The 23,829-nt window shown below is 43.7% G+C and overlaps 1 protein-coding gene across 2 annotated transcripts in view; it reads right to left on the reverse strand.

Annotated features, from left to right (window-relative positions):
* Nucleotides 1–229: 229 nt before the first annotated feature.
* Nucleotides 230–23,829, reverse strand: part of LOC311104051 (BAR/IMD domain-containing adapter protein 2-like) — a 117,327-nt gene continuing 93,727 nt past the window's right edge. Inside the window, exons 7-16 of one of the 2 annotated variants that reach the window (XM_084145707.1) lie at nucleotides 23,334–23,486; nucleotides 21,819–22,094; nucleotides 19,103–19,270; nucleotides 17,032–17,101; nucleotides 16,557–16,758; nucleotides 16,057–16,125; nucleotides 15,757–15,910; nucleotides 14,875–14,915; nucleotides 5,745–5,787; nucleotides 230–5,129 (exon numbers count right to left, since the gene is read on the reverse strand). In XM_084145707.1, the coding sequence (XP_084001833.1) occupies nucleotides 5,760–5,787; nucleotides 14,875–14,915; nucleotides 15,757–15,910; nucleotides 16,057–16,125; nucleotides 16,557–16,758; nucleotides 17,032–17,101; nucleotides 19,103–19,270; nucleotides 21,819–22,094; nucleotides 23,334–23,486 (1,161 nt within the window). In that variant the 3' untranslated portion in view covers nucleotides 230–5,129; nucleotides 5,745–5,759. The remainder of the gene's footprint in view (nucleotides 5,130–5,744; nucleotides 5,788–14,874; nucleotides 14,916–15,756; nucleotides 15,911–16,056; nucleotides 16,126–16,556; nucleotides 16,759–17,031; nucleotides 17,102–19,102; nucleotides 19,271–21,818; nucleotides 22,095–23,333; nucleotides 23,487–23,829) is intronic. The other variant, XM_084145706.1, reaches the window with a different exon arrangement.

Here is a 23,829-nt window from a genome sequence, read left to right on the forward strand (position 1 = left end):
CACCACCCAGGTCTTCATACGGCCTGCTCTACTCAACACCACCCAGGTCTTCATACGGCCTGCTCTACTCAACACCACCCAGGTCTTCATACGGCCTGCTCTACTCAACACCACCCAGGTCTTCATACGGCCTGCTCTACTCAACACCACCCAGGTCTTCTTTGTTCCTGACATGACTAGCACAGTTATTAGTACACAACATTTCATGACAAAAGATCAATGTCCAATTTCTTGTGTCCAATTGTTTTATTTCATACAAGGTCATGAATGTGTACATTTTTGTACATTACAGATATAGGAACAGAGTGAGAAAAATATAAAACCGTATAAAATGTATTTGAAACCTTTCTGGTGTACCTAGCCAGTGGCTTACCTGTTCTCAAACAGTCGTCTAAAGTTGGATCCAACCAGTGTTGTCTATTGAGACTCAGATTCACACTCATATCAGTTGGATCCAACCAGTGTTGTCTATTGAGACTCAGATTCACACTCATATCAGTTGGATCCAACCAGTGTTGTCTATTGAGACTCAGATTCACACTCATATCAGTTGGATCCAACCAGTGTTGTCTATTGAGACTCAGATTCACACTCATATCAGTTGGATCCAACCAGTGTTGTCTATTGAGACTCAGATTCACACTCATATCAGTTGGATCCAACCAGTGTTGTCTATTGAGACTCAGATTCCCACACTCATATCAGTTGGATCCAACCAGTGTTATCTATTGAGTCTCAGATTCTCACACTCATATCAGTTGGATCCAACCAGTGTTTTCTATTGAGACTCAGATTCTCACACTCACATCAGTTGGATCCAACCAGTGTTATCTATTGAGACTCAGATTCTCACACTCACATCAGTTTCTCTCTCTGGTGCTATCTAACACACTCTCATACATTCACACTAACCAGCGTGACCACTGTCCTTTCTCTGACCCCTATTAAAGACAATCAACACGTGTCCAAAATGGCATCCTATTCCCTACATAGTGCACAGATTGGCTCTGACCAAAAGGGAATAGGGTGCCATTTCAGAAAGGCCTACAGTGAATAATACTGAGGCGGGCATGATCACACTACGACAACAACATTCTATTTGTTATTCTTAGGCAGGAAACTAAATCTGAACGTAAAATCATGTCAGCTATTATTTACATGTACATCCTGATTTCTGCTGTAGCTAGCTAACATGGCAATTTAGCCCATCTTATTATAAAGTTATAATACTCACTTTAAAAAGAAGGAAATTTAGAAGAGAATTTAGAGCATTTCTCTATTTGTATTCTACTGTTAGAGTATGTAGTAGTACAGTAGTAGTTTAACATATTCAAGCAACATTTGTTTAAAGTCTAATTACTTAGCAGACCGATCAGACATTTTGAAAACAATCAAAATCAAGAAAATAACATTCCAGTGACATTCTGAAGAACAATATAACAATATCCAGATAAGTGATCCATGTGCTTATAGCAGTGTTTTAGGATGATGATTTAGCCTGAAGCTGCATAGGAAACCAGACAGACAGTAGAAGGATGATGATTTAGCCTGAAGCTGCATAGGAAACCAGACAGACAGTAGAAGGATGATGATTTAGCCTGAAGCTGCATAGGAAACCAGACAGACAGTAGAAGGATGATGATTTAGCCTGAAGCTGCATAGTAAACCAGACAGACAGTAGAAGGATGATGATTTAGCCTGAATCTACATAGTAAACCAGACAGACAGTAGAAGGCACAGTCCCCATGTTACTGGGTATACTGTATCACAACTCATAGACAATATGGTATGTTATTTATAATGGTCTATGGCCTGTACAGAAGCATTAGCTAATGTTTGCAGTTACATTTGAGCACATTCATTGTCCATCACTATCCATTTCGATGAGCTGCTAAATGACCCCTGCCTTAGCTTGAGGACACATTGCTGTAAGGTACCTAATTTCACTACAAAGATCGGTATGGACTGAAAAAGTAAGAGTTTATAATATGTGTATTTGACTTGGTTTCTTTAAGCCTTCCTTCAATGCTTTACTATGCTTCTACTGTAAGTTAGTAGTCTATCTATAGGATGTTCCATGTGAAGTGTACAGTGTTGTATCAAAGAATACTGAGGTCTTATGGAAAAACATGGTTTGTACAAATTAAAACGAATGGATTGGTCTAGCAAACTTAGACATTGATTTAATTGTAATTTTTTTTGTCAACGATCGACTCAAAATACTCCAATGTCAAAGTGGAAGAAACATTTACATTTTTTTGAAGATTGATACAAATAGATAAGTAAAATATATAGTCTGCATAAGTATTAAGCCCTATTGTTCAGGCAAACCTAAATTAGTTTGGCTTAACAAATAACATAATGGACTCACCCTGTGTGAAATAATAGGTGTTGACATGATTTTTGAATGACTAACCCTTCCTCTGTCCTCCATACATACAACAACTGTAAGGTCCCTCAGTCAAGTATTGAATTTCAAGCACAGATTCAACTACAAAGACTAGGGAGCTTTTCAAAAGCCTTATAAAGAAGGGCAGTGATTGGTAGATGGGTAACCATAACAAATCAGACATGTAATATCTCTTTAAGCATGGTTAGTTAATAATTATGCTGTGGATGATGTATTAAACAACCCAGACACAAATATAGTCTTTCTGAACTGAGCTGCAGGACAGGAATGAAATGGCTCAGGGATGTTACCATGAGGCCATTGGTGATTTAAAAAAAAGCTGTGATGAGAGAGAACTGAGGATAGCCGAACAACATTGTAGTGACTCCACAATAATGACTTAAAATGACAGATTGAAAAGAAGAATACAAATATACAGAATACAAATATTACAAAACATGAATCTTGTATGCAACAAGGCACTAAAGTAATACTTTTAAAAAACACTGCAAAGGAATACACTTTTTGGCCTAAATGCAAAGCCTTAGATTTGGGGCAAATCCAACACATCACTGAGTAACTGCCTCATTATTTTTAAGCATGGTGGTGGCTGCATTACATTTTTACATTTAGTCATTTAGCAGACGCTCTTATCCAGAGCGACTTACTTAGTAAGTGCATACATTTTCCCCCCATTTTTTTTCATACTGGCCCCCCGTGGGAATCGAACCCACAACCCTGGCATTGCAAGCGCCATGCTCTACCAACTGAGCTACACGGGGCCCATGCATCATGGTATGGGTATGCTTGACATTGGCAAAGACTGGGGAGTTTTTCAGGATAAAAATAAATGAGATGGAGCAAAGCACAGGCAAAATCCTAGAGGAAAACCTGCTTCAGTCTGCTTTACACCAGACACTAGAGAGGAATTCACTTTTCAGCAGGACAATAACCTACAACACAAGGTCAGATCTACACTGGAGTTGCTTACCAAGAAGACGGTGAATGTTCCTGAGTGGCCAAGTTACAGTTTTGACTCAAATCTGCTTGAAAATCTATGGCAAGACTTCTTGACAGAGCTTGAAGAACTTAAAAAAGAATAACGGGCTAATATTGCACAATTCAGGTGTGTAAAGTTTTAAAAGATTTACCCAAGAAGACTCACAGCTGTAATCGCTGCCAAAGGTGTTTCTAACATGTATTGACTTAGGGTGCTCAATACTTATGCAACGACTATTTTTGTTATATAATTTCTATTCATATTAAATAAATAAAACATCTTCCATTTTGACTTGAGTATTTTGTGTAGATTGTTGACAAAAATTACAATTAATTCAATTTTAATCCCACTTTATAACAACAAAATGTGACGAAATCCAAGGGGTATGAACACTTTTGCAAGGCAGTGTAAGTGTAGTGGTGGAACCTCCCTAACACCCATCCTAGTTGACAGCAGTTCTAGGTTAGCATGTAGGCCTGCTGCAGGGCAGTCCAACCCTCTTCCTGAAGATCTATCATCCTTTAGGTTTTTCAGTCCAACCCTCTTCCTGAAGATCTACCGTCCTGTAGGTTTTTCAGTCCAACCCTCTTCCTGAAGATCTACCATCCTGTAGGTTTTTCAGTCCAACCCTCTTCCTGAAGATCTACTGTCCTGTAGGAAGAGGGTTGGACTGAACCTACAGGACAGTAGATCTTCAGGAAGAGGGTTGGACTGAACCTTCAGGATGGTAGATCTTCAGGAAGAGGGTTGGACTGAACCTTCAGGACAGTAGATCTTCAGGAGGAGGTTTGGGCAGACCTGGTCTAGAGTATCAAGTAATAGTTTTAAAATGAAACAAGTATTTACAAATGTACTTATGTTATACTGTACATCTACATCCAGTGTAACTTTATCAATTTACTGTAATATAACCTATATAATATAACACCACACGTTGTCCTCCCTCTCAGTATTTACCTTCAACCTCCTAATTGCTGTACATTATTTAAAGTTACAGGAACATAGAAATGCAGATCAATGTTTATCATTATCAGTATTGCGACAGCTAGATAGGCCAGGGACCCCCAGGGACCTACAGGGGTGTTAAGAGGAGGGTGAGGAGAGGCCAAGGACCCCCAGGGACCTACAGGGGTGTTAAGTGGAGGGTGAGGAGAGGCCAAGGACCCCCAGGGACCTACAGTGGTGTTAAGGGGAGGGTGAGAGGCCAAGGACCTACAGGCTGGTTAGGGGGAGGGGCCAGGGACCTACAGGGGTGTTTAAGGGAAGGGTGAGAGGCCAGGGACCTACAGGGGCCTAAAGAAGTGTTAAGGGAAGGAGGAGAGGCCATGGACCTACAGGCTGGTTAAGGGGAGGGGCCAGGGACCCCCAGGTGCCTACAGGGTGTTTAAGGGAAGGGTGAGAGGCCAGGGACCTACAGGGGCCTACAGGGGTGTTGTAATAGGGAAGGTGAGAGGCCAGGGACCCCCAGAGGCCTACAGGGGTGTTGTGAGGAGAGGTTGAGGGGCCAGGAACCCATAGGGGCCTACAGAGGTTAAGGGGAGGTTGAGAGCCCAGGGGCCTACAGAGGTGTTAAGGGGAGGTTGAGGGGCCAGGGGCCTACAGAGGTGTTAAGGGGAGGTTGAGGGGCCAGGGACCCACAGGGGCCTGCAGGGGTGCTGTCAGGGCCCATGCTAGTAGAATATGGGGGCAGATCTGTCATCATTGATGGGTTGTCTGAAGTAAATCTCCAGGGCTCGGTCACTGCGGAGAGAGGGGGGCAGGGAAGAGAGATGGTTAGTCTGGATAGAACACACATGGAAGACACTTGGGTCAAACCCCTAATCCCAACTCAACACCCACCCAAAGGTATTTATCTTCAGTAGACCCCTAGAGAAATCAGAAAGTGCATTAACAGTAGTAGTTTTCCACTGCCTAAATACTTTTGTTTCTGAATGTGTGTCTGTAGTTATTTATAAAGCAAATGTTAGAGCCAGCATGCAGGCGAGGACAAACAATGCTGTAGTGCTTATTATTGGAGTTAAGAGTTAAACATTTACTCTGAGAACAGAACAGACATGCATGCAGGGTTAGAAGGACTTAAGAGTCTTCTCTGACACTTTTACCTCCATGGAAAAACACACATTATTTTGCAACCCAGGGCCTCCTGGATTGGCTGGAAGAAACCCTGCCTCAGGAAGGAAAGCAAATCAGAGAGGTCGAAGGTTGGAAAAGGGGGGGGGGGGGGGGGGGGGGAACAGTGATGCCCAGCACCTTACTGAAGCCAGACAGCCAATGACAGCCGAGAGAACCAGAGAGTGTGTGATTAGTTGGTTGGCTGAGTAAGCGAGCGAGCGGCGATGGAGGCTGTTGACTTACTGACGTCCTGTTCTTTCAGAACCGGGACATTTCTGGACCCAAACTGGAAGGTAAAGAAAACCCTTGGGTTTGAGTGCCTTAGTGTGCATCCAAAACAGCACCCTACTCCCTATGCTGTGCACTACATAAGGAATAGGGTGCTTAAGGCTCATCTCTCATACTGAAGTCATGCATGGTGAGGTCACAGTTCTTAAAGGCATTGGCACAGCTAGTTAGTTTGATGTCAGATGAACATAGGTTAACTGATATAGGGTTAATTTCCCAGGCACAAATTAAACCTGTAATGCATCCAAAATGGCACCCAATTCCCTATATAGTGTGCTACTTTTGACCAGAGTCCTGTAAAGTAGTGCACTATAAAGGGAATATGGTGCCATTTGGGAGGCAACCTAGTCCTGGACTAAAATCATGCTTACTTGAGAAATTATTTTTTGTTCAAGACTACAGGATTCATCTGTGTCTGGGAAGCCAGCCCTTAGTCTGGATCTGTGAAGAACGATGGAAGACTGACAGTACACGTTTCATGCCCTTGACTTAGCCAAGTAACAGCCCGATGTTTCTCTGCAGACATGTGTAAAAAGCCTAACCACAGGGCTGTAAAGGGGGACGTGCGTGGCTGCATTGGACAGCACCTTCTCTGCTACAGTGGTTCCCAACCAGGGGTACTAGGACCCCTGGGGGTACTTGGCCTAACCACAGGGTTACTGGTAAAATGCACATGAGGGGGGTAGTTCAGGGAAACTCCGGGCAGAGCAGAAATCAATTGGTGGTACAGTAACCGAAAAAGGTTGGGAACCACCGCTCTACTGGGTCAAATCAAACCGGTTGGGAACCACTACTCCACTAGGTAAGATCCAACAGTATTATACAGAGTGTGTTACATCCACAGAAACTAGGGTAGCGTCCCAAATTACACCCTATTACCTACATGGGCGCTGGTCAAACGTAGTACACTGTGTAGGGAATATGGGTGCCATTTGGGATGCAGCCTATGGCTTCAGGCTATCACCCTAATACAACTCAAAGTTCAAACGCAAACCAGGATTATATTCACATGGCAGCAAAACTAGAGAAATACTGTCTAAAGAAGGAAAGGAGAGGAGGAAGGAAGGAAAGGAGAGGAGGCAGGAAGGAAAGGAGAGGAGGCAGGAAGGAAAGGAGAGGAGGCAGGAAGGAAAGGAGAGGAGGCAGGAAGCGAAGGAAAGGAGAGGAGGCAGGAAGGAAAGGAGAGGAACATCTACAGTACCATTCACAAACACACATTCACACCACAACACTGATACTCAAATGGTTCAAATCACATCATGATGAGGTGGTGATCAGAGCTCGGTTGCTATGGGAGTACTATGTGATGTCAGAGGTAGTGTGTAGAGGGAGAGGATGAGGTGGACAGGGAGAGGTAGGGATGAGGTGTGGACGCCATGACAACAAACAATACTGCATATGTGGGAAATTATGTGACGAGTGATGATTCACAAAAAAAAAGATGGCCGAAAAAAGAACAAGTTTGCCCAGTACTGGTCCAAAACACACTGATGTCAATCAAAATAGAAAAAAATTCAAATTAAATAATTTCAAATATATTTTTTAAGTCATTAATTTGACAGAACAGATCTCTCGTCTGAACAAACTGTTTATTAATATATAGGATATATGTTTTATTTAGAATACTTTTTGTAAAAAGTCACCATACATTCAATGTCAAAGTTCAATAGTATCACATTTCTGATCATTGCTCCGTAGCATGCTCAAAGATAATAATAATAATAATAACATATTATTCAAATAAATATTTTGTCTTCTTTTTCTGGAAATCTTTTTACAATGACACAACGCATTTTCAAAGAAATTAAGACCAAAAAGGACAATCACTGAGGACATACGATCATAATCCTATTATTAAACATTTTGTTTATACTTTCTTTCAACTAGATCACAGCAGTTATGGAGAAAATTAGACAAAGGTCATGGAAGGGTCAAAAGGTTGTAGAGGGGTCAATGATGACTAACCCCGACTGCTGAAAGAGCATATTTAGGGTTCAGAAAAGGTCCAATCTGAGGTCCACCAAGGAGTATTTCAAGAAAAATGAATATTTGAGACTGACCACTTTTGGGATGGCTTGGAGGAGGTCCTAGAAAGGACTGGAGGTTTGTAGTGTGATCGGAGTTTGAAAGCAGATATTTTTTTTAACCTCTTTTCAAAATAAACATCTTGATTTAAAGAATTAAAAAAATAGGAAAATATGAAATATATGTCATGGATGGTAATAATTACCCAGACAAAAGTTGATAAAACAAAAGCGATTCTTGTGACAATTTGAAGGGGTGTCCAAGTTGAACTAAGATATTTATATTCCACAACCTCAGTTGCACATTAAACTACCACAGAGAAAAGGAACATTTCAGAAGTAAGGCATATGATGCCGTCGACAAAAATCTAAAATCGACTTCAGCATTGACAGTTCACACCAGGCAATGAGTGCAGCACCACCTAGTGTATATCAAAGGAACGACAGACAGAATATCTGCACAGCCTCACTGCAAACCAACGTTGCGTCCCAAATGGCACCCTATTCCCTATAGAGCAGGCCCTATGGGCCCTGGTCAAAAGTACATAGGGTATAGGGTGCCATTTGAGACACATCCAAAGTCTCCATCATCATGTTTAGTCGTTCCACATGTGCTTTAGAAAAGGCAGTTCAGTCCAGTTCAGCGGCTGAGTGAGTACAATGACTGTATACAATACAATGTTGATATTTTTTTGGCACTTGTACCGTACATGAACATGTCTTTTCAGATTTAACAAAATGACACAACCATGTACATGCATGAAAGTCAAAGACAAGCAGTGGCAAAGGCAGTCTCTTGTTTGAGATTGAGAGTTAGTAGTGTCCATTTTGTCTCTCGCACGGACATTGATTAGATAGAGAAGTTCAAAAGTTCAGAGTGGGAAACGCTGCAAGCCGATTGGTGGACGGGCTCCTCCCTGGCTCTCCCTCTCAGCGCCCTCCTCATCCTCCACCCACCAACCGCCACTGTCACCGCCACCGACCCGAGGAAGGAAGGAAGGAGTGAAGGAGGGATCGAGGAGAGGAAGAGAGGACAGAAAGGAGGGATGAGACTCGGGGCTCTTCCACTTGGAGAAGGAGTGCGTGGAAGCAGGGGGGAGGAGGGGGATACAGGGAGACTGAGGGGGAGAGACACTAGGAAGACTAAGGGGGGGCTGGGAAGAGAGAGGGAGATGAGACGGGAAACCCCTGTGCTATCCGGTAGGGAGCTGTCTCTGTCTGTCTGTTCTCACACTGTCGAAATCAATTTGCCATCGGGATCAGAACTGTGGAACAAGGAACAAAGAGAAAGGAAGCTTGCCAGGTGGGAAGAGAATAGACACACTCCGAGAGAAGATGGAGGGACAAGATAGCCACAAGGCAAGGAGGGCGGGCAGGCAGGCAGGGGTGGCTTTGGGAGGAGAGGGGTGCTGTACCATCAGCGTGTTTTGAGGGGATCAGTTTGAACAAGGCAAGGCACAGAATCACTCATCTTGATCACATGATGAGTAGTGAGCAGTAGTTAGTTGGAGATCAGTGATTCTGCACAGTCAGATTGCAGTGTTGTCCATCTCAAACATTCACCATGAGTAGCAAGTACCTCCCTCCCACCTACACCAAAACACACCTGGCTGCCATAGTTACCAAGATGGGACTTACCTCATCAGGGTCATGTTCATTAGGACACACAAAACGCTTTGCAATGGATATTTGCATTTCTTATTGTACAAGTCCAGGTTAGTACCTCCTTGTTTCAGTCAGTTTCCTTCCGTTTGGTAACCTAATGAACACGACCCAGGCCTCTATATCACTATCGGAATATTAATGATGATAGCAGAAAAATAACTTCTGAAGGGTAAAGGAATCAAATGTATTGATATTTGAATGTTTCACAGAATCACTTGTCTGTTTGAACAATATGCAAATTCAACCCAAGTAACCTAGAGGCCATTTGTGATGAGGTCATCCAAGTCATGTGGTTGGCAGTGGGGGTCTGGTGTAAGATGAGTACAGAGCCTCTAGGGTGGAGACACCCTGGGCCGTTAGGTCTATAAATACAAGATCTGATCCAGAATCAGATATTCAGGAACAGAAGGAGTATGTGAAACGACCATAGACTTGGATAGACAGCTCAAGTGCAACAAAGCCTGTTTTAGCATGCACAGCGCCATTGAGGACTTTCACCATTTTTAAGTAGTCAACTGGGTGGGACTTCCTATGGGTTAAAGAAGGATCACATGATTCCATCCAGGTCATCAGGAGGGATCAGCCAATGAATGATACTACGGAACAAACATTCCATAACTGGAGGTGGTAGTAAATAGCCAACCATGGCTTTATATCAGACAACAGACTACAGGTGGCAGTGTTGATCCTTTCAGTCTGTTAACCGACTGTCAATAGAAGAAGTAGAAGAAATTGCCTTTTTTCCTTTAAAGGAAAGCTCCATTGTTGACATAGTCCCAAAAATGTTTTGTTTGTCAGCACTCAAGTTTTCAAGATATGTAACTTTGAAAATACAGAAATCATCCCCGTACAAAGCAGCATCATATGATAAAAAAATGCATCATACGGGGATGATTTCTTTATTTTGAAAGTTACATATCTTGACAACTTGAGTGCTAACAAGCAAAACATTTTTGGGACTATGTCAACAATGGACTAATGAAACAAATACCAAAAGGACCGTTTTTGGGTGGAGTTTTCCTTTAAAATTGAGACATCTCTCAATGGCGCTACCCATGCTGCCACAGAAACCATTTTGGCAAAAATGCAAAAAAAGAGCTCTCTATCAAACTCTATGTAGAAGGACTTGGAGCGCCAGACCAGAGCTCATCAGAGCTCCGGCCTCACCAAGCAGTGACGTCAACATGAGGTCAGAATGATGTAATTCGATATCTGTCACAACACGCATACGTACAAGTAAACACGCGCGCACACACACCTATCCCTTCATCAGACAGAGACAGAAACAAAACAATCCCTTCCTCCCACAGCAGTGGATCTGACTTCTGATTGGATTACAGAAACTGACGCCGTCCCAAACGGCACCCTATTACAAATAAACTGCACTACTTCTGAAAAAGGCCCATTGGGTAGTGCACTATGTAGGGAATAGGGTGCCGTTTGGGACACAAACACTGACTCAGAAACAGTTGAAAAATAAAAATTCTAGACACTAGTTCTATGAAATGCTGTTGTCATTAAATAACACAAATCAGTAAAGCAGCTATGGAGTCAGAAGAGTTTGAGGCAAAAGCAAGCAAGAGCCGAAAAGAGGAGAAATGAAAGCTTCCTCAGGTCCTGCTCAAAAAAATAAAGGGAACACTAAAATAACACATCCTAGATCTGAATGAATGAAATAATCTTATTAAATACTTTTTTCTTTACATAGTTGAATGTGCTGACAACAAAATCACACAAAAATTATCAATGGAAATCAAATTTATCAACCCATGGAGGTCTGGATTTGGAGTCACCCTCAAAATTAAAGTGGAAAACCACACTACAGGCTGATCCAACTTTGATGTAATGTCCTTAAAACAAGTCAAAATGAGGCTCAGTAGTGTGTGTGGCCTCCACGTGCCTGTATGACCTCCCTACAACGCCTGGGCATGCTCCTGATGAGGTGGTGGATGGTCTCCTGAGGGATCTCCTCCCAGACCTGGACTAAAGCATCCGCCAACTCCTGGACAGTCTGTGGTGCAACGTGGCATTGGTGGATGGAGCGAGACATGATGTCCCAGATGTGCTCAATTGGATTCAGGTCTGGGGAACGGGCAGGCCAGTCCATAGCATCAATGCCTTCCTCTTGCAGGAACTGCTGACACACTCCAGCCACATGAGGTCTAGCATTGTCTTGCATTAGGAGGAACCCAGGGCCAACCGCACCAGCATATGGTCTCACAAGGGGTCTGAGGATCTCATCTCGGTACCTAATGGCAGTCAGGCTACCTCTGGCGAGCACATGGAGGGCTGTGCGGCCCCCCAAAGAAAAACCACCACCACACCATGACTGACCCACCGCCAAACCGGTCATGCTGGAGGATGTTGCAGGCAGCAGAACGTTCTCCACGGCGTCTCCAGACTCTGTCACGTCTGTCACATGTGCTCAGTGTGAACCTGCTTTCATCTGTGAAGAGCACAGGGTGCCAGTGGGAATTTGCCAATCTTGGTGTTCTCTGGCAAATGCCAAACGTCCTGCACGGTGTTGGGCTGTAAGCACAACCCCCACCTGTGGACGTCGGGCCCTCATACCACCCTCATGGAGTCTGTTTCTGACCGTTTGAGCAGACACATGCACATTTGTGGCCTGCTGGAGGTCATTTTGCAGGGCTCTGGCAGTGCTCCTCCTTGCACAAAGGCGGAGGTAGCAGTCCTGCTGCTGGGTTGTTGCCCTTCTACGGCCTCCTCCACGTCTCCTGATGTACTGGCCTGTCTCCTGGTAGCACCTCCATGCTCTGGACACTACGCTGACAGACACAGCAAACCTTCTTGCCACAGCTCGCATTGATGTGCCATCCTGGATGAGCTTCACTACCTGAGCCACTTGTGTGGGTTGTAGACTCCGTCTCTCTAGAGTGAAAGCACCGCCAGCATTCAAAAGTGACCAAAACATCAGCCAGGAAGCATAGGAACTGAGAAGTGGTCTGTGGTTACCACCTGCAAAACCACTCCTTTATTGGGGGTGTCTTGCTAATTGCCTATAATTTCCACCTGTTGTCTATTCCATTTGCACAACAGCATGTGAAATGTATTGTCAATCAGTGTTGCTTCCTAAGTGGACAGTTTGATTTCACAGAAGTGTGATTGACTTGGAGTTACATTGTGTTGTTTAAGTGTTCCCTTAATTTTTTTTGAGCAGTGTAATATATGCCATTTAGCAGACACTTCTATCCAAAGCCTGTAGAGCTGCAATGTCTCAAAGTTTTAACTCAGACTAAACAGCTAAAGTTAAACTTCCTCTTCAAAACAATATTGGTCCTTACTGATCTATACTGAACAAAAATATAAACACAACATGTAAAGTGTTGGTCCCATGTTTCATGAACTGAAATAAAAGATCACATAAATGTTCCATACGCTAAAAAAATATTATTTATCTCAGATTCTGTGCACACATTTGTTTACCTCACTGTTAGTGAGCATTGCTCCTTTCCCAAGATGACACATCCACCTGACAGGTGTGGCATATCAAGAAGCTGATTAAACGGCATGATCATTACACAGCTGCACCTTGTGCTGGGGACAATAAAAGGGCACTTTAAAATGTCTCATTTTGTCACACAACACAATGGCACAGATATCCCAAGTTTTGAGGGAGTGTGCAATTGGCATGCTGACTGCAGGAATGTCCACCAGAGCTGTTGCCAGATAATTTAATGTTAATTTCTCTACCATAAACTGCCTCCAACGTCGTTTTGGAGAATTTGGCAGTACGTCCAACCGGCCTCACAACCGCAGACCACGTGTAACCACGTAAGCCCTCCACATCCAGCTTCTTCACCTGCAGGATCGTCCGGGGCCAGCCATCTGGAAAACTCATGAAACCGTGGGTTTGCACAACCGAAAAAAAAAAACTGGCTCTCCACGGATTAATCCCGGTTTTAACTGTACCAGGCAGATGGCAGAGCGTCGTGTGGGCGAGCAGTTTGCTGATGACAACGTTGTGAACAGAGTGCCCCATGGTGGCGGTGGGGTTATGGGCAGGCATAAGCTACGGACAACGAACACAATTGCATTTTATCGATGGCAATTTGAATGCACAGAGACACCATGCCGAGATCCTGAGGCCCATCGTCGTGTCATTCATCTGCCGCTATCACCTCATGTTTCAGCATAATAATGCACGGCCCCATGTCGCAAGGATCTGTACACAATTCCTGGAAGCTGAAAAAGTCCCAGTTCTTCCATGGCCTGCATACTCACCAGAAATGTCACCCATTGAGCATGTTTGGGATGCTCTGGATCGACGTGTACGACAGCGTGTCCCAGTTCCCCCCAATATCCAGCAACTTTGCACAGCCATTGAAGAGGAGTGGGACAACATTCCACAGGTCACAATCAACAGCCTGATCAACTCTATGCGAAGGAGATGTGTCACGCTGCATGAGGCAAATGGTGGTCACTACAGATACTGACTGGTTTTCTGATCCACGGTCCTACTTTTTAATTAAGGTATCTGTTACCAACAGATGCATATCTGTATTCCCAGTCATGTGAAATCCATAGACTAGGGCCTAATTTATTTATTTCAATTGACTGATTTCCTTATATGAACTGTAACTAAGTAAAATCTTTGAAATTGTTGCATGTTGCGATTATATTTTTGTTCATTGTAGTTAATTTTTACTCGCATACCCAGTCTAGTCAGTCCTGTGTATCTTGTCACACATTCATTCTACATCATGATCAGTCATTCATACCACCCAATGTAACTACCAGGTCAGTACAGTAGTTCACATTCATACTTCATCATGATCAGTCATTCATACCACCCAATGTAACTACCAGGTCAGTACAGTAGTTCACATTCATACTTCATCATGATCAGTCATTCATAACACCCAATGTAACTACATTTACATTTTACATTTTAGTCATTTAGCAGACGCTCTTATCCAGAGCGACTTACATGAGCAATTAGGGTTAAGTGCCTTGCTCAAGGGCACATCGACAGATTTTTCACCTAGTCGGCTCAGGGATTAGAACCAGCGACCTTTCGGTTACTGGCACAACGCTCTTAACCACTAAGCTACCTGCCGCCATGGTCAGTACAGTATTTCACATTCATACTTCATGGTGATCAGTCATTCATACCACCCAATGTAACTACCAGGTCAGTACAGTAGTTCAAATTCATACTTCATGGTGATCAGTCATTCATACCACCCAATGTAACTACCAGGTCAGTACAGTAGTTCACATTCATACTTCACGGTGATCAGTCATTCATACCACCCAATGTAACTACCAGGTCAGTACAGTAGTTCACATTCATACTTCATCGTGATCAGTCATTCATACCACCCAATGTAACTACCAGGTCAGTAGTTCAGGGCGGTTGATAATAAGGGTCTTACCTTGCAGCAGCAAAGCGACTGTCATAGTCCTCAAGGGCAGGCTGAAATGGAAAAGAACATTATCATGACACAGTTCATTCCTACATTAGAACCCTCCTTAACACACAGTTCATTCCTACATTAGAACCCTCCTTAACACACAGTTCATTCCTACATTAGAACCCTCCTTAACACACAGTTCATTCCTATATTAGAACCCTCCTTAACACACAGTTCATTCCTATATTAGAACCCTCCTTAACACACAGTTCATTCCTACATTAGAACCCTCCTTAACACACAGTTCATTCCTACATTAGAACACTCCTTAACACACAGTTCATTCCTGCAGTGAATAGTTAATACCATACAAAGATAACATTAGCATGGCCTAATGATATATCCACGACTATGTATAACTGTATGGTCATGCATGATCATTCACACTGTGTCTATTTTATTGAGGTACTTTCAGAAACTCTCATGTATAAAACCAGTTATTGAAAGAGCCTCCAGCAGGTGGTGCCAGAGCTGTGTCCGTACTCTATATCCCTGTCTTCTCCTGCAGTACTACTCCTCACTTTACATTGTGTTGACAGAACAATACACCAAACTGACTGGAGTCCTCCAGACAACTGATCAGACCAGACACCTCTACTCTCCAGACTGAATCAACCACAGTGGATTACTGTGATTACAGTGGATTACTGTGTTCTGAGTTGGAGATTCTGTTTGTCGTGTCGTGTGTCTTTAGAAGTATATGGCTGTCGGTTTCAGTTGTGTAGAGAAGCCTGCGATGGTGTAGGGCCGTGGCCTGGTGTGTGTGTAGGTGTCCGTCCGTGTCCGTCCGTCCGTCCGTCTGTCTGCATCTGTCCGACTGTGTGTGCGCTCGCTAACACTGACCTGTGTGGCAAAGCCTGCCATGCTGTAAGGTCTGGGTCTGCTCTGTGCCAGGCTCTGTGCCAGCAGGCGGGCAGTCAGGCCGTAGTCAGGCATGGGCAGAGACATGTCGCTCTCCAGCAGGTTTCCGGTGCTGCTGCTCTTCCCATGGTGCAGACTGCAGGGGACAGCAATCATTCAACCAATCAAATCAATATTTACTGTGTCCAGAGGTGAAGAGATGGCACTGGACACTTTAGACATGTCTCACGTTATTGTTCCAGCCTGAACGGTATAGTACTGGCTAGGACATTAGTTACTTACTTCACCTGGAGCTTCTCCTTCTCACTCTCTGGCAGCACACGTGTGTAAGAGAAGGGGAACCAGCCGCGCCTGAAGGGGGAAACAGGGAAGATGAGGTAAAATGATGCCTGCTGTAAACTGCATTGGAGCTGAATCCTATCTTGAGATCTGCGGTTTAACCCCGACTTCTGTGGAAATCACGCATTGATGTCAATCAAAGACTTGCGCAAAAAACCTCAGTTCTGAATGTCAGTCTACATGTTAATATGCAGCACAGGAGGTTGGTGGCACCTTAATTGGGGAGGATGGGCTTGTGGTAATGGCTGGAGCTGAATAGGTGGGATGGTATCAAATACATCAAACACATGGTTTCCATGGTTTCCAGGTGTTTGATGCCATTCCGTTCACTCTGTTCCAGACATTTTTATGAGCTGTCCTCCCCTCAGCAGCCAACACTGATATGCAGTACTGGACACACAAGCTTTCATTCCATGTCTCTGTGCCAGACTAGAGACACTTACATCTTGTTCTTGTCATTCTCCCCATAGTGCCATCCATCGCGGGCCTCCGGGACAAGCAGGGTAATGACATCTCCCTCAGAGAAGCTGAGCAGGGTGCTGTTGTCTCCGGCCGCGTGGGAGAAGATGGCCTGGACACGGGCGCGACCGTTCTTCTCCAGCCCCGCAGCCATGGAGCTAGACCTGGGCAGGGTACGGGTCTCACCTGGGGCCGCGGTGGAGGAGGAGGGGCATCAGTGTCACTCTACACAGCACTACGTGGCTCCTGTAAGAGTTGTTACTAAGGAAGTTGCTATGTTAGTTGCTAACTTGGTTACTAAGACTAGCTGATTCATGTCGTCATTGTTATTGCTATCTGCTTTGGGGAGACTAACCTGTGTACGTGACGCTGGCAGTATACGGTTCTATTACCAGACAGTAACGTAACAGTATACAGTTATCTGCCAGAGACTAGCAGAGTTAGCTTAGGTTCTCTTACCAACAGAGGTCTTGTTCTTGGCAGGCTGGGGCCTGCGGACGGGCAGGGTATTGGAGTAGTGCTCACTGACCTGCGTAGAGATACATGCATGACCTGTATATTATCTACATTCAGTATATATACGCTCAGTAGCCAGTTTATTAGGTACACCACCCCATTCACAAAAATGGTTAGCCATGGCTTACTATATAAAGCAGGCAGACAAGCATCGAGGCATTCAGTTACTGTTCGATTGAACGTTAGAATGGGTGACCTAAGCGACCACCAATCACACAGAACGCCTCTCAACCAATCACATTGCTTGTTTTGACCCAGTGTAGAAATAACAGTTACAGAATCATCTGCATCCACTTGAATATTAACAGACATGCATTTACATTACATTTTAGCATTAGCAGACACTAAGATGGATCCCTGGAGGACCCCAATTGTAAAGTGTCATCACCTAGCAACTGTACATTATACTACCAGTATATACTACCTACAATGCATTCGGAAAGTGTTCAGATCCCTTCCTCCACATTTTGTTACGTTACAGCCTTATTCTAAAATGGATTAAATAAATAAAAATCCTCAATCTACACACAATACCCCATAATGACAAAGCGAAAACAGGTTATTTTTTTGTGCAAATCTATAAAAAAATAAAAAACAGAAATTAAATATTCAAGCACTTTGCTATGAGACTCAAAATGTAGCTCAGGTGCATCCGGTTTCCATTGATCATCCTTGAGATGTTTCTACAACTTGATTGGAGTCCACCTGTGGTAAATTCAATTGATTGGACATGATTTGAAAGGCACACACCTGTCTATATAAGGTCCCACAGTTGATAGAGCAAAAACCAAGCCATGAGGTCGAAGGAATTGTCCGTAGAGCTCTGAGACAGGATTGTGTCGAAACACAGATCTGGGGAAGGGTACCAAAAGATTTCTGCAGCATTGAAGGTCCCCAAGAACACAGTGGCCTCCATCATTCTTAAATGGAAGAAGTTTGGAACCACCAAGACTCTTCTTAGAGCTGGCCGCCAGGCCAAACTGAGCAATCGGGGGAGAAGGGCCTTGGTCATGGAGGTGACCAAGAACCCGATGGTCACTCTGACTGAGCTGCAGAGATCCTCTGTGGAGATGGGAGAACCTTCCAGAAGGACAACCATCTCTGCAGCACTCCACCAATCAGGCCTTTATGGTAGAGTGGCCAGACAGAAACCACTCCTCAGTAAAAGGCACATGACAGCCCGCTTGGAGTTTGCCAAAAGGCACCTAAAGACTCTCAGACCATGAGAAACAAGATTCTCTGGTCTGATGAAACCAAGATTGAACTCATTGCCCTGAATGCCAAGCATCATGTCTGGAGGAAACCTGGCACCATCCCTATGGTGAAGCATGGTGGTGGCAGCATCATGCTGTGGGGATGTTTTTCAGTGGCAGGGACTGGGAGACTAGTCAGGATCGAGGGAAAGATGAACGGAGCAAAGTACAGAGAGATCCTTGATGAAAACCTGCTCTAGAGCGCTCAGGACCTCAGACTGGGGCGAAGGTTCACTTTCCAACAGGACAACGACCCTAAGCAAACAGCCAAGACAACGTAGGAGTGGCTTCGGGACAAGTCTCTGAATGTCCTTGAGTAGCCCAGCCAGCGAACATCCCTGGAGAGACCTGAAAATAGCTGTGCAGCGACGTTCCCCATCCAGCCTGACAGAGCTTGAGAGGATCTGCAGAGAAGAATGGGAGAAACTCCCCAAAATACAGGTGTGCCAAGCTTGTAGGGTCATAATCAAGACGACTCATGGCGGTAATCGCTGCCAAAGGTGCTTCAACAAAGTACTGAGTAAAGAGTCTGAATACTTATGTAAATTAGATTACATTTTTTTATTTTTAATAAATGTGCTAAAATGTCTAAAAACCTGTTTTTGCTTTGTCATTATAGGGTATTGTGTGTAGATTGATGAAGGGAAAAAACTATTTAATCCATTTTAGAATAAGGTTATAATGTAACAAAATGTGGAAAAAGTCAAGGGGTCTGAATACTTTCCGAATGCACTGTATGTAATTCTGTGTTCTGAGCTGACCTGTCTCTGGGTGGGGGCCTGTCCCTGGGGTAGGGAAGGGGCCTGGGGGGAGGAGGGTCTTCCTTGGAGCTGGGAGACTGACACACCCCCCTCTGTCCAGTACTCTTCCCCTCCATGGAGTCCTGTCGTACCGTTCACCATGGACATCCCATCTGAACCCATCAGCCTCTGGAAACACGGAATATACATTCAGAAACATGCACTAGAGCAGGGATCATCAACTAGATTCAGCCTTGGGCCCATTTGTTCTTGAGTGTACGGTCGGGAGGCCGGAACATAATAAAAAATAATTAGTAGACTGTAAATTGACGGTCTGGTATCTATAGTGTGTGTAGGCAGTGTGTGAGAAGCTACAGGATATATCCATATACGGTCTTGCATTCAATGTTTGGCCTAGAACAGGGATGGGCGTTGGGACACATCAAATCTGAACTCATCATGAGGGGCCGCAGTGGATCGCGGGTCTGCGTACCCACATCCATACCCACACATGCAGCGACCTTGCGAGCAAAACGTTTTAGCGGCCCCCACTCTTGACTGCGGAGAGAAAAAGTTTTAAGTGTTAATTTCCTGAAATTCTACACCTTTTGTCATGGAGCATAGAGAAGATTTAGCAATTATTTTACCAACTTCATGCAATTCTACTCATATTGCCATGGGGCAGAGAGAAATGTTTGCAGTTTTTAATAATGATATCTGAGAGAGAGTAACTAACAAAATCAATGGGGACTCCCCGGTCGGTAATTCGATCACGATTACTACAAGTTTAGATAGCTGGCTTGACTAATTTCCCAATCTAAAAAATGTAAATCGACATGGGCTAATTGAGTGACTGTCAGTGACTGACATAAGAGAAAAACTGCTGATTCACAACCAAATTTAGAAATTGCACCTTGTATATTCTACTATTCTAACTCTCAACAGTAAGAGGGGGAGGGGGAGGGGGAGGGGGAGGGGGGGGTTGATACAGGGGCCTACAAAAGGGTGGGCTGCCAGTTCCCCATCCCTGGCCTAGAAGGTCTACATAGGGCAATAAATTATACAGGAGTATTCACAAAGTAAAATGATGGATTACAAGCTACGGCAAGGATCCAGTTAGATAATTAATATTCAGATAGAGATGTTGTTCATAGGTCATATGTAAGCCTCCACTTCTCATCTTACAGAACGAGTTTACTACCTAATTAATAAGGTGCATCATTAAAAGTGTAATATGTAAATGTGTAATTTTGTTTCCCCACCCAGGGCCAGAGGTTACAGGGCTGATTTAGTCTACCGTTTCCTCTCTCTACGTCAGGAAGCAGAGACTATTTATTCGCAGATACACTCGCCTGTAATCCAAGCTCAAATTAAGAGTATAAATTAATGAATTGTAATTAGGTGTGCATGCAAAGCAATGCACACCTCTAGATTTCTTACATACTCATATTATTATCAGCGCTTAAACGATTGAAGCTATTAAAACGAAACCAACTTCCAAATGTCCAGACTGCCCCAACTTGGGTTGCTTGAAAAAATATATTTTGGATAGCATTTATACTTTTTGAACTATAACAATATTTAAATGAGCTCCCAATGCATTTCAATGGGGGGAAAACGGGCCATAGACTTGAATGGTAAAACATTTATATTTATCTCCTCTTTCACCGTTTAACTCCAAACCAACGTTGAGATGTTCAGACTGACCCAACTTAGATGAACTGTATTCAGATGTTTGATAACATTTATACTTTATGAACTATAACCATTTTAAAATGTCAATAAAAGCTCCATTGGCTTGAATGGGAAGTATTTGGATTCACCTTTGCTCTTAAACCGTGTAAGCTATCAATGCCAAACTAACGTTTAGATGTTCAGATTGACCCAATTTAGATTGCTTGCATTCAATTTTTTTTATACTGGTTTATACTTTTTAAACTATACGCATTTAAAATGGGCATACATTTACATGGGTTTGAATGAGAACCACAGTAAAACAGTGGTAGGTATTTACAATGGTCCTGCTCCTTGGCCAATTAAGTTATAAGACCAACTTTAAAACATTCAGACTATCCTAACTTCAAGATCGTTATCAACTATAACTATATAAATGTGCATAAATTAGCATAGAATAACTCACCAACAGTAACACTTGAACCGTTCAAAAAAGAATCACCAAACCAACTTTTACATGTTCAGGCTATCCTAACTTCCAATTCTTAAACTTTGATCAACTATAACTATATTAATTTACATACATTTGTATAAAATAACCCACCAACAGTACATTTGAACCGATCAAGTTATAGGCACCAAACAAACTTTCACATGTTCAGGCTATAGTATCAATCAATCGATCCTTCACAAGCTAGCATGCACATCACATTTTCTTCAGGATATGTAATTTTTTTGTTATGTTAGTCTGTTCTTCAAAGATATTGTATGCTTCCATGTACTTTATATATCTGATTCCTTTACCGTTCTGATTCCTTTACCGTTCTGATTCCTTTATCTATCCGATTATTTAAAACCTCTTATTTTGTATATAACTGCCTTAATGTTGCTGGACCCCAGGAAGAGTAGCTGCTGCCTTGGCAGGAACTAATGGGGATCCTTAATAAATACAAATACAATTCACAGCTGAATATTAATATTCCCAACACCTACAGAGTAAGAGAAACCTTCCCCATACAGCAACATTACCAGCCCGCTCATCCAGACCCACACCACCACTCACCGCCTGGTGCCCCAGCCCACCACCCATGAAGACGGCCAGTTCTGGGGGGACGGGGAGCGGCTGAGCCCCGGGGATGGGGTCAGAGATGACCAGGTTGGACAGGTTAGACTTGGAGGTGTGCATGGGGCTGGAGCCCCCCATGATCAGGGAAGCAGTGCCTGTGCCGGACCCAGAGCCCATCTGCTGGGCTAGGAGCATGGCCCGCTCTGGCAGCTTGTTGGGGTCTGAACATGCCTGCTGCCATACTGGGATCTTCTGGGTCAGCAGGTCTTTACCCTGGACAGATAGAGATCAGTCAATCAGTCAAATAAAGAATAGAGAAGTTCTACATCGTCACTGTGGATGTGATGTACTAGAAGACACACCAGATCAGGCTATAGACAACATTCATTGATTTGTGTAATACATGGAAGCTATAACACATGACAAAGATTTAGAGATCTACTTCTTTAGATCCTTGTCGTCTTCATTACAACGTCTGCAACACCAAGCTCTTATCTAACACACATCATCACCTTGAAGATCTCTAGTCATCTTTCCTGGTAACTTTCACTCTCCCTCCTGTGGACAGGGGTTGTGGAACCAACCAGGCTGCACCAGGTGACTCACACCAAATTCTAGATGCTTCACTGTGGCAGCTGTACTCTCTCTCACTCTCTCTCTCTACTCTCCACTCTCCACTTTCTCTGTGCTTCTCTCTCTCCCCTCTCTCTCTCCCAATCCCCTCTCTCTCTCTCCCCCTCTCTCCAAGAGGACTCTTCAGCACAGCCTTTGTGAACTCTTCCCACACACGCCCCCGTGCTGATTAAACAACTGGACTCCATGTTCTACAAATGGTCTGCAGCAGTGTGTGTCTTTGTTCTAGAGAGTGTGTATGTACGTACTTGTTGCCCTGTCCGCCACACACACACACACACACACACACACACACACACACCAACCCTCCCTCCCTAGTAAACCCAGGAGACAGCTACACTAACCCACCCACCTGTACAACTTCTCTCTACATATCCTCCTCCCCATAACAAAGTTTCTTAGGAATGAAGTTATTATTAATATGCAGCAATTAACCAGACTATGAATATTATATCAACTGGATCCATCATAAAGCCAACCGTAACATCTCCAAAAAGCCTATAATATATTATATAGGTTATGTCCCAAATGACACCCTATCAAAAAGGACCCTGGTCGAAAGTAGTGCACCACATAGGGAATAGGGTGCCATTTGGGATGTTACCTTCATCAGTTTTGACAAATAGAGTTGTGATGAGATGACCCCAGGCTAAGGTCACAGAGTTATACATATCATATTACAGAGAAGTATAGGCTTATCATTCATTTATATGACCATTAAACAGCAGAAAACATGACTGATTACACCATTAAGAGAGACAGATACCAAGCCCATGCATTTCACATTGCCACCTGGACAACAAACGTACCCCCCACCCCCACCCCCACACACACACACACACACAACCACCCCACAGACCCAGTTGTGTTAACCCTTACCTTGCCGTGGTAAGCACTGCTGTTCTTGGCCACAGCACACTGTCTGTCCACCAGGAAACAGTACCTCCTGCGCTCCTCAGACAGAGCAGTCTTGTAGCCCTCTGCTATGAAGGTGTCCAGTTCACTCTGCTTACTACTGATGGTCTCCACAAACTACAAAACACAGGAGACAAGAGGTTAGACAGTGGTCCTCCCACACACACCTTTATATGTTAGTATTTTGTACTAAGTCCATGTAAACTTTGTTGTAAATGTCCATTGTGCCCCTGTGTGTGTTTCAGTATGTGTCCACATGTCTGTCTGTGTGTTGATAATGAACTCAGTAATAACAGTGGCAGGTCTGTCTGTGTGTTGATAATGAACTCAGTAGTAACAGTGGCAGGTCTGTGTGTTGATAATGAACTCGGTAGTAACAGTGGCAGGTCTGTCTGTGTGTTGATAATGAACTCAGTAATAACAGTGGCAGGTCTGTGTGTTGATAATGAACTCAGTAATT

Source organism: Coregonus lavaretus, assembly GCF_964263955.1.
Source record: "Coregonus lavaretus genome assembly, chromosome: 28".
Classification (NCBI taxonomy): domain Eukaryota; kingdom Metazoa; phylum Chordata; class Actinopteri; order Salmoniformes; family Salmonidae; genus Coregonus; species Coregonus lavaretus.